The sequence below is a fragment of the Sander vitreus genome, chromosome 9 (assembly GCF_031162955.1).
Source record: "Sander vitreus isolate 19-12246 chromosome 9, sanVit1, whole genome shotgun sequence".
NCBI classification, from domain to species: domain Eukaryota; kingdom Metazoa; phylum Chordata; class Actinopteri; order Perciformes; family Percidae; genus Sander; species Sander vitreus.
In genome coordinates this window covers 21,945,797-21,962,298 of record NC_135863.1, presented here as the reverse complement: position 1 = coordinate 21,962,298, position 16,502 = coordinate 21,945,797, and the positions used below count along the sequence as shown (strand labels likewise).

The 16,502-nt window shown below is 41.6% G+C and overlaps 1 protein-coding gene across 1 annotated transcript in view; it reads left to right on the top strand.

The window, feature by feature from the left end:
- yjefn3 (YjeF N-terminal domain containing 3) overlaps window positions 1-16,502 on the top strand; it is a 48,736-nt gene that overhangs the window by 16,976 nt on the left and 15,258 nt on the right. The window contains exon 2 of the mRNA XM_078258184.1: window positions 14,965-15,073. Coding sequence (XP_078114310.1) covers window positions 14,965-15,073 — 109 coding nt within the window. The remainder of the gene's footprint in view (window positions 1-14,964; window positions 15,074-16,502) is intronic.

The window sequence follows — 16,502 nt, the reverse complement described above, 5'->3', positions numbered from 1 at the left end:
GGTTAAGTTACCTCTCTTTCTGAAACGGAAAACCCAGAGTTTCCCTCATCTCAGGATTAACAAACTCAGAGTTTTCACTAAACTTGCTTTCTGAAACGGACCCCTGGTCTGTAGTCTGTTGCCACAATTGGTCTTTGTTGTCGTTCAGCTGGTGGATAAAGGCAGAATTATCTTTATGCTTTCATGATGATGATGACATTTATTTAGTTGTCTGCTAGTTGTTTTTGTGCAACTGCTACCTACTTTCCTATCTCAGGCTTACATTTTACATTTCAGTTATCTACCTGCACAGTAGTTCAGATAGACAAGAATAAAACGACCAGATACATTTACTTCCTGGATAACACAAGATTAACAAATTTAAGTAAGTGCTCCCAGTATTGCAATAGTCATATCATATAACCTACATTAAAGGAGGAAATAAACAAAAATAATTCTCAAAGGATTAGCTAAAAAGTGCATATCAATGAATATATGGAAGAAAGGATATGAGTCGGACGAGAAGGAGAAAAATGTTTTTTGAAGCAGTAACAGTTAAATAAAAGTTCCTCTGTCAATTTATTTCCCTCCACAGCACACTCAAGGTCGAGGTTATGAGATTAGCACTGCTGTTCTTGATATCACTGGCTTTAGTGCACAATTGCCCTGACCAGTAGTGACCAATGGCAGGAGATGAAGGTTTTGTTGGTGGGACTGTGCTATATTTAGCCTATAAGTCCCATAATGCAACCTGCACTAAGGTATGAAAAGATTACTATGAGTTGTATTGACAATATTCTAACAACTGCTAGTTCTAATCTAAGTCTTCTTTTTATAATCCTGTAGAAATGACAATCTATTAATAAAAACGAATGGCTTAATGGCGGTCCAATAGCTGCCAATTGGCTGTAACAGAGCCGATGGAAGTGTTTGTGTAGGCACCAGTGACAGAAGCCGGCTTTGCATGACGGCTCATCCTCCACATCACACCTCTGCGGCGTGCAGCTCACACATCTGTACCTCCGTTTCCTCCTGCTGCTGTTGCTTTTTCACCTTCTTATCATTTTGACTATACGCACTGTACTCACATAAGCCCCATGTGAGACACAAACACACACACACACACACACACACACACACACACACACACACACACACACACACACACACACACACACACACACACACCTCATATACTACCCCCTGCCAGGCTTCCCGGGCTGCACAGCTTGTGCGACATTCTGTTTCTAATGTATGGGAAATGTCACATGTGCATACATTACAGCTAAAAGCCGTTTGTAGCCAGAGGTTACAGCTGCACGCATGGACCTTTAACAGACAACTTCATCTGTCAGTAAGGGACGAAGCCAAGGGTGAGTATGGGGCAGCAGTTGGAATTTAGTATCCATTTCTGAAGTCATGAGGCTTTTACATGTGTAACAAGAGTGTCGATATCACAACACCATGCCACAGGGGCTGGCTATTTGCTTGTGTGAAGCGGCATTTGACTGCGAGAACAGTTTCATTGTTTGCGTGATTGAGTCACATGAGTCCCACCTTCTCGATCTGGAGTTCAGGTTCAGGTGTATCATAACACCTGGCTGCTCTGCTCTCATTAGAGGCACCTCGCTGAAGCGTTCCTCTCTCGTTCCTTCACCTTATTTTCAACTCTCTGATCATCATTGTTTTTATTCAAAGCGTCTCTGAAGAATACTCTCTTCATCAACTAAGCCTTGGTCTCTTCGCACCTCTTTTCCTAGCCACCTGCTACCCAAGCAGAATAAACACACCCACACATGCGCCCACGCACACACGCATATGCATGCATGCATACACACATGCCAGCGTAGCTGCAAAAGGTCGGCCGAATGCCAGTTTCGATGCGATGGCTCTCTGGTCCCTCTCATGGTACCCCCTACTGCTGTGCTCATCAATTATACACACCCTGTATGTGTGTGTGTGTGTGTTTGTGTGTGTGTGTGTGTGTGTGTTTGTGTGTGCGCATGCAGGTGCAGGGATGTTGTTGTGTCAGAAACAAAACCTCACTTGGTGTGAAGGCTTCTGGCCAAACATGAGGAGACGCAGAGAGACACTGACAGTGCGAGTTTGAGGCTGTACTTTCTCATTGATATGCTCTCGGCTGTTTGTGTGCTGCATGCGTTCTGTATCTAATTGCCTTTCAGTTGACCAACCGGCCTTTTCTTATGAAACAGAATCCATTTTGCCATGCATTTTGCCAGTGAAAGAGAAATGAGTCAGGAGAGACGGGATTGGATCACACATTCACATATGGCCAATACACACACTGGCAGGATGATTAGGTAGAACGAGAGTTCAAAGAAAGCTTTGGAACAGCAGCAGAAGCATCATTTTCTTTTTCGTCTTCCCCTGGGTACATGCTACAAAATAGAGCCATAAGAAGAACGAGGAGGAAGGAGATTAGTCTTTCGAAGGAGCCAAGCTGAGACAGGGCCCCGTGCTGTCCTGCTGGAATGGGGACACTCACTGATGAAAATAAATCAAATTACTGTGCCAAGTTTTTATCTTCAGCATCACCCACACTGCACCCCTATACTCCAAACTAAAAAAACTACAGGTGTCCCTTGTGCATTGCAGAAGTAGGGTCCTTATTTCAGCACATGCACATTATGTAGGCCCATATTTTGTCTTTAGATGTTATTGTACATTTTTGAGCTTGATCGTAGTCTAGAACATAATAAAACACAATCACCAGTGCATATATACAGACAGAATTGGCAGAATGACATAAAACATGCAGAGCTCATGGTGGGCCCTTTGTGCATCCTTTGTTTGACAGCTGAACCTAACCTAAAATTACTGGTCCTGACCACGTCCTCTGTGATCTGTTCTGTTGTTTGGACCAGTTGAGTGATCTGTGGTGTGTTTGTTTGTATTTATTTTTAATATAACCTTTCACGTTTCTCACTGTGTTAGCAGAATCGCCTAATGTGAGAAGCACAACCCTGGCGAACAACCCTTACCTAATGACATTCCCCCACAGATAACATCAGAAGAATGTCAGAATAGCCATCTTAGTCATTAGTAACGTGGTGAGCTACTTTGTTGTGGTGGGGAGGCTTGTGTGCCTCTTTGACCCTGAAGACTATACCGGCGGGGGTTATATGTGCATATTAAAATTAATTTTCAAAGAAACTTGTAATACAAACATTTTTACTTTTCATGGGTACTTTCATTGTGTAAAGTTTCATTTTGGTAGGAGTAAAGGAAAAAAATAGCCCCATTGGGGTGTATTGTTGCCTGGCATTATGCACACATCTCGGATTGATTAGATTTTAACATATTTCCTCAACTAGGATTTTTTTAGGAGTTTTAGTATGTTGTTCTGGACACCTCATAGAAATGATCTAAGCTGCAAAAAAATCTTTTACAATTAGTCTGTCGTAAAACGCTACTTTGCCTGGACTATTTGTGCCAGTAAGAAGCTGGTCATGACCGCTGTGCCACTGGTCGTGACCAGTGTCTTTAGTGCCCCTAGTGGTTGTGACCACTGGTCTGTGCCAGAGACTAGCTGGTCCGTGCCAGAGACCAGCTGGTCCTGACCACACGGATCTTCCTAATCAATAATAATAACAATAATAATCATAATATATCTGATATAGTGTATTTTATAGACAAAAGATTATGATCTCTGACATTTATCCAGCTAACAGTGCTGCCAAAACGACGGGAAAGGAGAGAAAATACTAAAGCCGCTTCACAGACCACAGGGACCACAGGGCAGACCACTGAGGAGCTGGTCGCGACCAGTGTCTTTAGCGCCCCTAGTGGTTGTGACCACTGGTCTATGCCAGAGACCACTAGTCCGTACCACAGAGCAACTGGTCGCGACCACTGATGAGCTGGTCGCGACCACTGTCTCTATGCCCCTAGTGGCAGTAACCACTGGTCCCTGCCAGAGACCATGGTCCCGGGACAGACCATGGAATCGGCTACAACCCCTGCTGGTTCATGTTGCCACGTGCATGTGAACCACCAATGTTCGCACACACACACACACACACACACACACACACACACACACACACACACACACACACACACACATACACACACACACACACACACACACACACACACACACACACACACACACACACACACACACACACACACACACACACACACACACACACACACACACAGTTCATGTTGTCATGTTGCCAATTGTGCATGTGAACCACCAATGTTCGCACACACATGCATGCACGCACACACAGAAACACACACACCCACACACACACACACACACACACACACACACACACACACACGCACGCACGCACGCACACACACACACACACACACACACACACACACACACACACACACACACACACACACACATGTTGTAGATGTTAATGTTCTAAGGTTCTTTTTACAATAAATGTTCTATTAAAAATACTTTTTGTCATTTGTATTGGTATTTATGTTAAAATAAACGAACAGTAAATTAAGGGGGGTAGCAACGAACAGTGTAGAATATAGGATATGGACACTAAGTGCAGTATGACTCATTCCTCACATGATAGCATGACAACATAACTGCCTGACAACAAGGTTTCAGCATCCTCAGATGCAGGACATTTGAATTACCAGAATACATCCCCTGTAACTGCTATCTGAATCTTGTAGTATCCCGCCCTCAGCTCCCTCTTGTGCAGTGACTGATTAGAATTAAACAGAAAAAAGGCAAAACCCTCATATGCAATACCAATAAGATGGCTTCCATCAAAAATGATGATCAAATTTTTTAGATGTTCTTCCCTGGAGTAGTGAGGGGTTTACTGTTGGCCTGGTCAGCAGAATATTAAATGTTCAAATTTACTTGATTTTAGCTACACTGCACATTTTTAAATTGCAGCATTGCATTAACATTTATGTTTTTTTTTTTAAGTGAAAGCCTATATATTTTTGTAAAAAGTAGTTTAGTCATGCATACGTGCAAAATCCTACGGTAATCTTCATCTCTGTTATGTATCTGTAGCAATGTGTATGTAAATGCATGTATTTGTAATTTGCCTGTGTGTTCTGTGTCCTCTTTTGCGTCGTTCTCTTTTGTTGTTACATCCTTTCCTCCACCACATTTCCTGATATATTTCCCCCCACTCTGTGTCCTGTAGCTAACTAACTTTGACATCTGGAACCAAATTGGTGTAAAAGCTGTAGACAGAGGCCTGGTGGAATTATAGACCCACCTAAAACACAGCAAAACATCATGTTATTCACTTCTGGCTGGTTTCAGTGGTCCTATCAATTCCCAGTCAACATTGGCCACATAATGATAGAGCACTGACACTGATTAAACGCTGTCTCGTGCTGCCACAGTAAAGCATTGTGGTCTTTTAGTTTACAGCATGGAGAAAAGCATGCATTTAGCCACAAACAGCAGAGAGTGGTAGGAAGACTGTCCTCTTCATGGCAGGGTTTTATTAGTCTGACTTGTTCCTTCGTATCTTAGCATTGCCGGTGGCAGTGGTTCTAATTATGCCGTGTCGTTTTCTTCTCTTGTCTGCAGCCTCTCTACCTTCTCCATCTATCCTTCACTTATTTTTGTTATGTTGCCATAATAGCTTCGACCTCTCTCTCTTACAGTTTATTTTCTCATTTTCACTTTCATTACAGCCCAACAGAGCAATAAAGGGTTTTCAACAATATAAATCTTACTGCATCACTCTGTGTTCCACACATTTAAGACCCATTGTTCCACCGTTATTGTGAATGCTTTGAGCACCCAGTTATGGTTATGGTAATGCCTTTTTTCTGCTAACATCCAAGACTGTTATCAAGTGGTTTGTTACAACAGCTAGTACTCATGATGAATGCTCCATGTTGAGGTTGGATTCCTCCACATCATGATGCCCCTCAGCTATACAACTCCAGCTGATAGACTAACTATGGATCTATGTGTTTACTACATAATTATATATTATATATAAATGCCTTGCCCATGCATTGTACAGTAAAACATTTGTCCAGTTTGTTTGGGCAGGTGAACTGACAGGCTTCTGTTTGCAAACCAAGTTCATGCTTAGTGTTTAAAATTTCACACATGTACTGTAAATCTGAAATTATCTAGACAGTAACCGGCGGAGCTGTATGTGAGAACGCAAATGTCCGAATCAGTTGGATCAGACATCCTCAGCTGCCTTTACTACAGTGACCCTGAATTGCAAACCACGACAGCAATTCACACAACACACACTTTGCTGTCGTGTTGTGTTATTTGCTTTTGTGTTATGCAAATTGCTGTCGAGGTTTGCACTTAAGGGCCACCGTACTTTACCCTGCCAGCTCACTAGTACCATGCAATCTCAGATTAAGACCCTGTGTGAATAGAGCAGGTCATTGTGCAGAGTAACCAGTAACTCTTAACCAGAAGAAAACAAACATCTGAGGGCGAAGAAGAAGGGTGATTTACACAAAGAAGCCTAGAAAATGTCAAACTGGAGAGACAACGAGATTTGGGAACTTCTGTCAGTAAAGGCCGACGCTGAAATCGTCAGACAAATTCAAGCAAGAGACTTTATGAATTTATGACCAAATTGTGAACAGCTCCGTGCCGCAGTGCAATCTGCAACATGTCCTGCTTCCTGCATGCTTTACCCAGGCACCACCCCTCACCTAAACCAAACAGTATTTCTAGTAAGTGAGAATGCATCTGGCACAGACAATCTGACGTGCTACATGTTTGAAAGGGAACCTCCAGACAATGTCCGCATCTGATTCTCCTAACATCGTCCGGAGTTCATTTGAGAAAATGGCTTACATAGCCTATAGAAAAGTCTGTTCAAATTTGTACTTTTGAGTTTCAAGTAAAGACAGTGGGGGTAATGTAAAGAGAAAGAGGGAGGGGTGCAATGGTTACTTTCTGGTAGCAATAGATTAGTAGCAATAGATTAATAGCCTTAGTTTTTTTTGGGTGGGAAGCCAGTGAAGGATTGTGCCCTTGTCACTGTACTTGAGTGTTGTGTTACGGGCATAGCATAAGCCCTTTCTGTGAAACTTGTCAGTAACAGGTGAAAAACTGAGTAAGGTGGGAAGTCAATTCTTTTTAGATTAAAGCTCTCACAACCAGACAGGAAAATAATTGACAGTCCAACCAAACCGAACCCCAATCATTTTTAGAGGTGATTGTGGATGCATTTGACCGCATTGATGATCTAAGGTGAACCACCAAAATTACAATTTCACTCAAGCAAGTTGAACTGGTGGATGCTAAAATGTATGGTCTTTTTTGGGTCAGTTACTGTTTGGATATAAAGGAGCATACTGAGCTCTTTTTCTCCAGCATGCTCATTATGGGCGGTCACATAACTCTTGGAGCGTTGTTGCTATGGCATCGGGGCTGTCCATAAGGGGCACACTGGGGGAGAAAATGAAGTCCATCATATGCTGGCTGCAAAGAAACATTATGGGATTTTTATATCGAGTAGAAAAGCAAACTCTCATTATGGTCACTGAAGACAGATTTTTTGTTGACGCTGTGTGTGAATACAGTCACTCTAAGGTATATTATAGAGCTATCTAGAGGTAGAGAGACAGACAGATTCAAATATAACCACAGCCAGGCCACATCTCTCTCCAAAGACAAGATTTTCCTCCTGAAGCACAAAGCACTAATACATTGCTGTCATTGAATTTCAGGTCACTTGGTAACACAGATAGGTCATCAGTCTGTCGTGTCCTGGCTGGCGGTCTTATAAATTGCGTTAAGCATTCTGCTCTGCCTCCAGTAGCTGGAGGACAAGACCCTGTCTCAGTGGAAATGTATCGAATGTGACAACATACGCCTCACATTTTGTGTTTCTGATGGCCCCTGGCCCCTTGGTTTTATATGGATAGTCTGGATAACTGGGTCAAAGGATTCAAGAGCACTGGGGGGGTCATGGGATTATGTAACCTGTTGTGTATGTACATGTGGGTGTGCCCCTCTCATGTATGTCTTGTGCATCTCTGTGTTTGAGCATGTGTGGGTGGGTGTGGGTGCTCCTCCATCTAGATAAAGGTCCTTCGGCTTTTGCAATACATGCCATCTAAAACAGAATAATGGAGTAGACCTGACTCATGGATGGACATTTTTAGCTCACAAGAACACACGACTCACAGGAAATAAAACAGAAATGAGCTTGCCAACACCTGTGGCTTTAGGTAAATATGATCCATGTTCATGGCTGGGGGATGAAATGAGTTATGAGAGCAAGATGCAGGAGCCACTGATTGAGATTATCTAAAGAATGTCTGTCTCGTCGTACCGGATATTAGGAACATGAGCAGACAGCAAAACTGATTAAGCCTGATTTAAAAGAATGATGCGCCTGTAGATAGTGACTCTCTCTCTCTCTCTCTCTCTCTCTCTCTCTCTCTCTCTCTCTCTCTCTCTCTCTCTCTCTCTCTCTCTCAAACACACACACACACACACACACACAGCCACACCTACATTATTGCCTATGGAGACTTGAAAAAACGTGAATCATGCCATCCTGATTTGATAAGAATTGAGCAGCATGAAGGGGCTCATGCTGGGCAGTTAGAATGAGACCATATGGAGGCGCAAGGCCAGCTCCTATCTGCCAGCTGAGGCTGTTTTTGAGACACTCCCACTACTGTGGCACCTGATCCACCCGCTCATAAACAAATTGTGGAGAGGGAATCATAACACGTATCTTTATGCTTTCAGCAATCTACAAATGTGACACCGTAAACACCTCGTAATAACTCCTGCTCATTCGTGTTTAGGGCCAGCAATGCTGTGATTATACTAATTATTCCAGGATTGTAGTAATTTCAGCTGGAACATGGTAATGCTGCACTATCCACACTGCATATACTATGTACTCAGATAGCAAAGACAGAAAAGAAACACTTACATAACCAACACATTCAGACATAAACTCAAATACTGTAGGGCATTGTTCTTTTTATTTGAGATATGTTTTGTGTAACGGCCTGATGTTTCTTTTGTTTTGCTCGAGTAACGGCATTGTTTAAAGTGCACGCTCATGTCATTGCATGCATTTTTTTCCCTCTGATGTGTCGCTATTTGCTGGTATTCCCATAGATGCCTTTTTAAAAGTCATTTTCAATTTTATTCTCATTTTTACCAACAAAGATAGATCTCTGTTCTCTAAACTTTAAGCAATTTGGATCTGAACCATCCTGCATTTCTCTGTTGCACTTCCCTTTACATCGCCTCTTAGCTGGATGCTGCAAGACTTCCTGGAGATATACTCCAGGAGGCGTGACTGATGATGAAAGGTGTTTTGAGATGACACGTGTTAAATTAGATGACACACACACATACACACACACACACACACACACACACACACAGACACGCATGCACGCACGCACGCACGCATGCACGCACGCACGCACGCATGCACGCACGCACGCACGCACACACCTGGTAAAGCCTACTGCTAATCTTGTTTAATGGCAGGGGATCCATCCTTCAGTAACATAGTACAAACTATAAGGCTTTGTAGGACATAAGCATGTCCATCAGAATGATGCCAAAATTATGACCAAAACCTTTTAGCTGGAACAAAGCTGTTCACACAGACACAGAGTGTCCATAACGAGATTATCTTCAGGGTACTGATGAAAGTGAAGCTTAAGATGAGTAATAATAGCTTTACCTCTCTGCTTATATAGTGGTATAAAGCTGCATTCTGCAATTGTCCTCTTAAGACATTCCTCGGATCAAAAATATGTAGGTCAAGAAGAAGCAAAACACAGAACACACACAACAGATCAAATCAACCAGGGTGAGTCATCTCCCATGTGTTTTCTTTTTCTCTGCGTGACTCTTGTTGTCACCCCTTCATCTGCCATCACTCTGGTTCAGTGAAGACCTAATGGAAAAGGGTAAACTAGGGTGAGTGAGAAATCAGAAGGACAGATCAGAAAAGTTGGAGATCATAGGACAGGGCAGTGGAGAGAAAGCACAAGTGAGGTGAATAAAAGGAGTATGCCGATATAAGAGAGGAGGAAATAGCAGAGTGAAGCAGAGAGCATCTCTTGCTGCACTTTTCTTACCACAGAATGTGACACAGGTCAGAAAGCTCGGCCTAGGTATATCTTTTTGCATCACAGTGTAGAAGCTTCTTTTGATATGTATCATTGTTGCAGAAAATAAATAAAGGAAAACAAATGAAAGAGACCCAGAGCAACCAAGAGGATTTATAGACAATCAACATTAAAAAAAATTAAGATTGGGAAAAGAGGACGCCCACTGATAAATATGAAAACTATGCAGGGGTTTCCATCTTACAATAATAATTCTCTTTGCTGCAGTAATGCCATAAAAAGGACCTTCTGTAGATATGATGACAGATTAAGGAGTGAGTATCACTCAGAAACACAATGCTTGGTAAGCAATCTATAGGAACCCCAATAATTTATCTGATGCATTGATCACTTCTTTACATCAGAAATATATGCATGCAGTATGCAGTATGTGCCAATAGATTTGTGGTTACAAAGGGAACATATTGGACCTTAACTGACACCTATAAGTTGATAAATAGTATCTATGAATCCTTTTTATACTGTAATAGTTGGCCAGTGAGTACTCCATAGGTTCACATGGCAGTGTAATTAATAAAAAATAAAAAGATAAAGCAGGTTCATTATATGTACATAGCCTATAAATGCAATTATGTCTTGTATATATTTGGTGACAAACAACACATGCAGCAATGGTTTTCCAATGAGATGTTAGTACTGAGACATTGCTTTCCTTGGACTTCAGTATGGAAATTTAGAACACATGAACATTTAGAAACATGTTGTTTGATGTGGTGCTTTATTTGCGTTTAGGGCCTGAAGTATCATTAAAAAGGGTTAAGTGTGAGATAGAATGCCAAGTGGACAGCTAATGGGAGAGAGGACTGGCACAGAGTGGAGAAGAGGGCTGTGGACCTAATGGACACTGTGTTTTTACTCTCTCTGTCCTCTCCAAGGCAGTGATCTATTATTATAATATTACCTGCTCTTTATTTGACCAGCACAGTTCCCATCACGCAATCACATGGCCTTCTACTAGTGGGAACAGTTTAGATAATTACACAGAACAGTAAATCTGGAGTAGCCAGCAGCCGGGCTGTACCATCACTTTTAATGAGGCAATGTGCAAACAACACATACAACAACAAGATAAAAATAAGTAACTGCAGCCTACTAATGTATGTTATACTGTCGTCCAGGAAAATTGTTTTCTTCTTCATGTCTTCATGAAAGTACCTCTTGCTTTGGCAGGGAGCAGTTCAGTTTATTGACGAGGCTAATTTTACAGCCATGCTAGCAGCTCTGTGACGCTGTACCAAGGCACGGTGTAGTCCTATGAGCTAATGTTAAAGTTAGCATGCTAACATGCTCACAATGACAATGCTGACAAACTTTTAGCAGGAATAACTTCAGTATTTTAACCCTCTCAGTACGGTATGTTAGCTAACATTTGCTTGGCATGCCGCTAGCTTAGCTAAAACATAACTCAAAGATATTATTTTATTTGCCAGAAGTTCTTTGGTATTTTTGTAAAACTAAATTATCCATTATCCATCTGTTTCTCTATAATTCTGCTTAGAAACATAGAGCTCCCCCTGCCAAGTGTAGTATAGTACAATGAGAGGTTGGAAAGATATCAACAGCAATGTTTCACTTTCAGTTATTTTAATCACGCTACTTCTCTCACCAGCAGGTCATGCTGAAAAGGTGGAAATGAGGCAAATTGAGAGGGAGGGGGTGGGAATGTGGTTATTTCAGTCTTCCAATGTTAGAAAAATAGAAGCCCTTCTGATATTTAGTGAAGAATTCATCTCTCATATGATACAAGGATGCTTCGCAGCTGCAGGCTATGGCACAACACATAACACGTTATGAGTGTTTTGTTGACATTACAGGGTAAATTTAGCATGTTTGTGTGCTACTCTACTTACACTGTAGGCATATCTGTTGCAGGGCTGTTGCATTGGGTTACATTATATTTAACAGGTGTTTTTGTGTTCACCCATTGCATTCATATGGTATGTTGCTATATTTTCTCCAGATGAGAATGTTACGCTACAACACATACCTCTAAACGCCTTATGTGAGTTATTTCTTTCAATAAATATGCTGGAAAGAATGAGAGCTGATTTTTTGTACACTTTGTAATTGTCACACTTTCATCCACACATTATAATTTATTAATGTGTTGAAATTTGCATTTTAATGTTTTTAGGACCCCCAACTTCTTCATTATTGTTTAATATATATATATATATTTTTTTTTTTTGTCTTTGCTGTATACACTCCCAGTATTTGCTACCGCAGTGTCCTCATTCCCCCATAGGAACCATTAATGTTTCATTTTAGCTTATCTCAGTGCTACAATGAAGATGGAGCACATCACACACAGCATGGGGAAATCGACCCTCCCTCCACGGGGAGAGGTTGCTGGCTGCTAATGGCTGTGGTTACAGGTGCAACACAAGCTAATACTCATAAGGCCCTATTTTCTCTGCAGCTGCTCTATATACACATACACACACACACACACACACACACACACACACACACACACACACACACACACACACACACACACACACACACACATTTTTCTTTAAATCAAGGGCAGGGTTATATATGCACACCCGCTTTTCTTTAGAAGCAATTTGGTTTTGAAGCTTTCAGCAAGGTCCTTACTCATTCATTCATAGTTACAGGTAAACAAATGGTTCAATTAATAATTATGATAAGCGCATATGCATATGATAAGCAAGCGCCATCTGTGTTGAGTCTATCATGAATGCTGTGTGCTGCTCCCTTGTGGTAGAGCCTCTTGGCTAACACAAGCAACTGAGCAGTACACCCACAACACTGTTCTGTCAGAAATGTTAAGGATCAAGAGTAAGTGCCTGTTCAGCAGCACCACCATGTGATAGTATCAGTCCTGGGTTCAAAGTTCTCCACCAACCAACAACAGCACAGCAGATTTGGGATTTCTTTACATAATTTGGACAGTTACCCTTTTCGGTTTTAAAGGCAACAAAATAAAATAGCCTATCCCCATGTAGAATCAATTTGGCTCAATTAAAACTGTGAGGAGCTCAGGTGCTGCCGGGTGCAGCAAACACAGAGCGAACCCTGTGGACCAAGGTGAACTTTCTAAAGATCAACTTGTCACAGTGACTCAGGAAACATCCCTGAGGTGAGCCGTGGGTGACAGCTGCTGCCGCTCCACTGGCACAGGTAAATGCCAGAAACCCCACTTAGTCACAATGGCTTGCTGACACACAAAGACACACACAAACACACACACACACACACACACACACACACACACACACACACACACACACACACACACACACACACACACACACACGCACACACGCACATACTGTACAAAGACACAGCATAACCCAGAGATTCAGATGCAGCCCTTCAGTGTAATTGCTCAGCACTTGTTTCTTCCTGGATATTGGAGCTGAAATTGGGCAGACAGTGGCATAATACAGCATTGTTACTACATAAATGACTAACATTTTCCATCACACTTCTAATCATCTGTTTGCAAATGTATAATATGAATCCATTGTATGGGGTGGTTGCATATTCTGTACACGTCAGTAGTCTAGTTATGTAAACACAAAACAACAAAAATGTAACCTAAAGAAAAACACACACACAGGCACACGTGCACTTTCACTTATACAACGAGCTCTTCATCTTTTCTGAGAGGTAAAGATTTGAAGTGGAGCTGAGTGACCCTGTTGCGGCAGTGCTGATTAGAAGCACAATATTGATGATGCGCATCGACCGCTTTCTCATGTGTTCTTATTGTTCTGCAATAGTCAGATAAAATGAAGGGTAGACGCAAACATCACTCTTTTATCCTACTTTAGCTACTGTATTATTCCTTCTGCTGTAGGGTTTTCTCACGTCTCTCTGAGATGTTTTAAAGTACAGAAAATGGGGAAAACAATTAAGACAGCCTTGTTTCTAATTGAAAGAAATTGTTTCATCTAATATTTCTTATTGAGCTGCAGTACTAAGGAGGACCACCAGGTGTCTGTAGAGTAAAAGGAATGTAGATGACGTTACAGAATCAGATCCCTAATAAAGACCTGAACACACACACACACACACACACACACACACACACACACACACACACACACACACACACACACACACACACACACACACACACACACACACACACAGAGCAGCCAGAGGAAGCAAAGGGACAATCAGTTCAGAACCAACCACCTATGTGTGAACAAATATCATAACTAATGCTGAAATCACATCGTCAGGTTGGGTTCACATATACACAGGCACAACCTGGCATATGTAAGATACTGTAAAGGCCACAATTCAGTTCATCACCCACATGTTCTGTTTTGAGTTTCATGACCGTGTTTTACAGAAGCTGTGAAGGTTTGAGTACATTGACATTGACATATAGAAAGTCTTAAAAACTCACCTAAAGCAACACTTGCTGCTTATAAGCAGGCATGTGACAACCACTTAAGCATGTATACCTGTAAGTAGACCAATTTTACTGTGTTGTAAAAACCTTTTTAGTGTCTCATGGGTCACTGTGTTATTCATATGACCACTCAATTATGTGTCATTTCAAAGAAATGTTACCTTGTATATGCCTGCTATTACTTGTAGTGTAGCGCTGCCATTTGTACAGTACATTCAGGCAGAAAGGACATTTCTTTCACACTACAGGCACTTTAAATTTTGTGCATTTCTGCTGGTGGGCTAAATGATGTGTGAAGCCATTTACAGAAATGAGGCTCAGAGCACACCAGTGACGACATGATTCTCTTTCTAAACACCTCCACTCAGAGTTATGCTGCTGATGATTTTTATTGATGACGATGATAATGAACAATACCTCTCTTGTTAACACTATGTCGTGTCTTATTCTCTGTCTGACAGTAAAGGGGAGGCGGCAGCTATTGAGACAGAGCTACTGAGGGACTACAGGTTTGGACAACAGCAGCTGATAGAGATTTGGGGACAAGCATGCGCCCACGCCATCACTAAGGTCAGCACACCTTCTAATTTCCAGATCTCCTTTGTCCGTAGTCTGCATGTCTTTGTTTCTATCTTTCTTCTCTAAGTAGGAGGTAGAACACAACACAAGGCAGACTCTTTTTATGTTTTTAATTCATTCATAATCCCCATCCATCCTTTTCTGTCCAACCATCTAAACGTATCTGGTCATGGGTTGATCCATCCAATACTATTGCTATAAATAAAAGCTCAGGCAAATAACATCATTCCAGTATGTTTTTATGTCAGTTTTTGTTTTTATTGCGAAATGGACCTTTGCCTTAATGTGATGTTTTGCTTTCAAAGCTCTTTTCTTTGGACCATTAACCCAATGGCACCAAACACTGAACAGTTGTTGTCATTTAATGTGATGTGATGTGATGTGATGTGATGTGATGTGATGTGTGTGTGTGTGTGTGTGTGTGTGTGTGTGTGTGTGTGTGTGTGTGTTGGGTCTGCATTTAAGTGTGTTTAGCAGTACTCTTACAAACCAGCAATTACATTTTTCTTGCATATATTTTATGTTTTCCATGAATTGAGGAGTTGTATCGCCTCTTCTGCACTGCTGTCTTTGTATTGAATAAATAATGTATTACATTTAAGATATGTTTGTTTTTGAATAATTGTTATTTTTTATCATCTGTCCTTGTACCAATATCATAGCTGTAAGTATTAACAGAAAAAAGAGTGGTCAAATCAAAGGAAGTCATACATATTTTCCAATTACTGTCACTTTCTGCATAAAGCCATTCAATCCAGAACCAACCCAGTCCTGTGCAAATCTGTTTAATAGCCTCCCTGTGTATCATTCAGCAAACCTTTTTTTATTTTTTATTTTTAGAAAAGCTGCACATTCTGTCCTTCTGGGCCTCAGCATTCATTAGAGCCCTCAGGGAGACCGTGGTGTGACTGTTTGGTTGTACATGAGGGCAAAAAGTCACAGCTGTTGCAACTCACACTTTCCTAATTTGCATTGCAACTTACAAAATGTCTGATTATTATGTGGAAAGGAAATGTTCTAACTTTCAGTGACATTTACTTCCAAACATTTGAAGGGGCTCACCTCGAGGCAGAACACCTGAGCTCACTATGTGGCAGCACTCCTAACCACACCGGTCCAGAACCACAGCTCTTCTTCGCTGTTGTCTGGACTGTGTCAAGCCAAGAGTGTGTGTCAGTGGAGGGCTGTTAGGAACACATGTGGTTCCCTTTGACCAGACCACTGGCTTGGTTTAACGCCACAATGGTTTCCTCAGCGGACTCTTCAACAGGCTGTAATGAATAAGAGTCTGAGCTACAAGACACATGAAACCCTGCACTGCTGTCAGAAGGAAGGATGAAGAGAAAAAGAAGGAAAGAGACAAAGACAGAAGCAGAGACACAATTGAGTGGTTTACAGTAAAAAGTTACAAAAAACACAT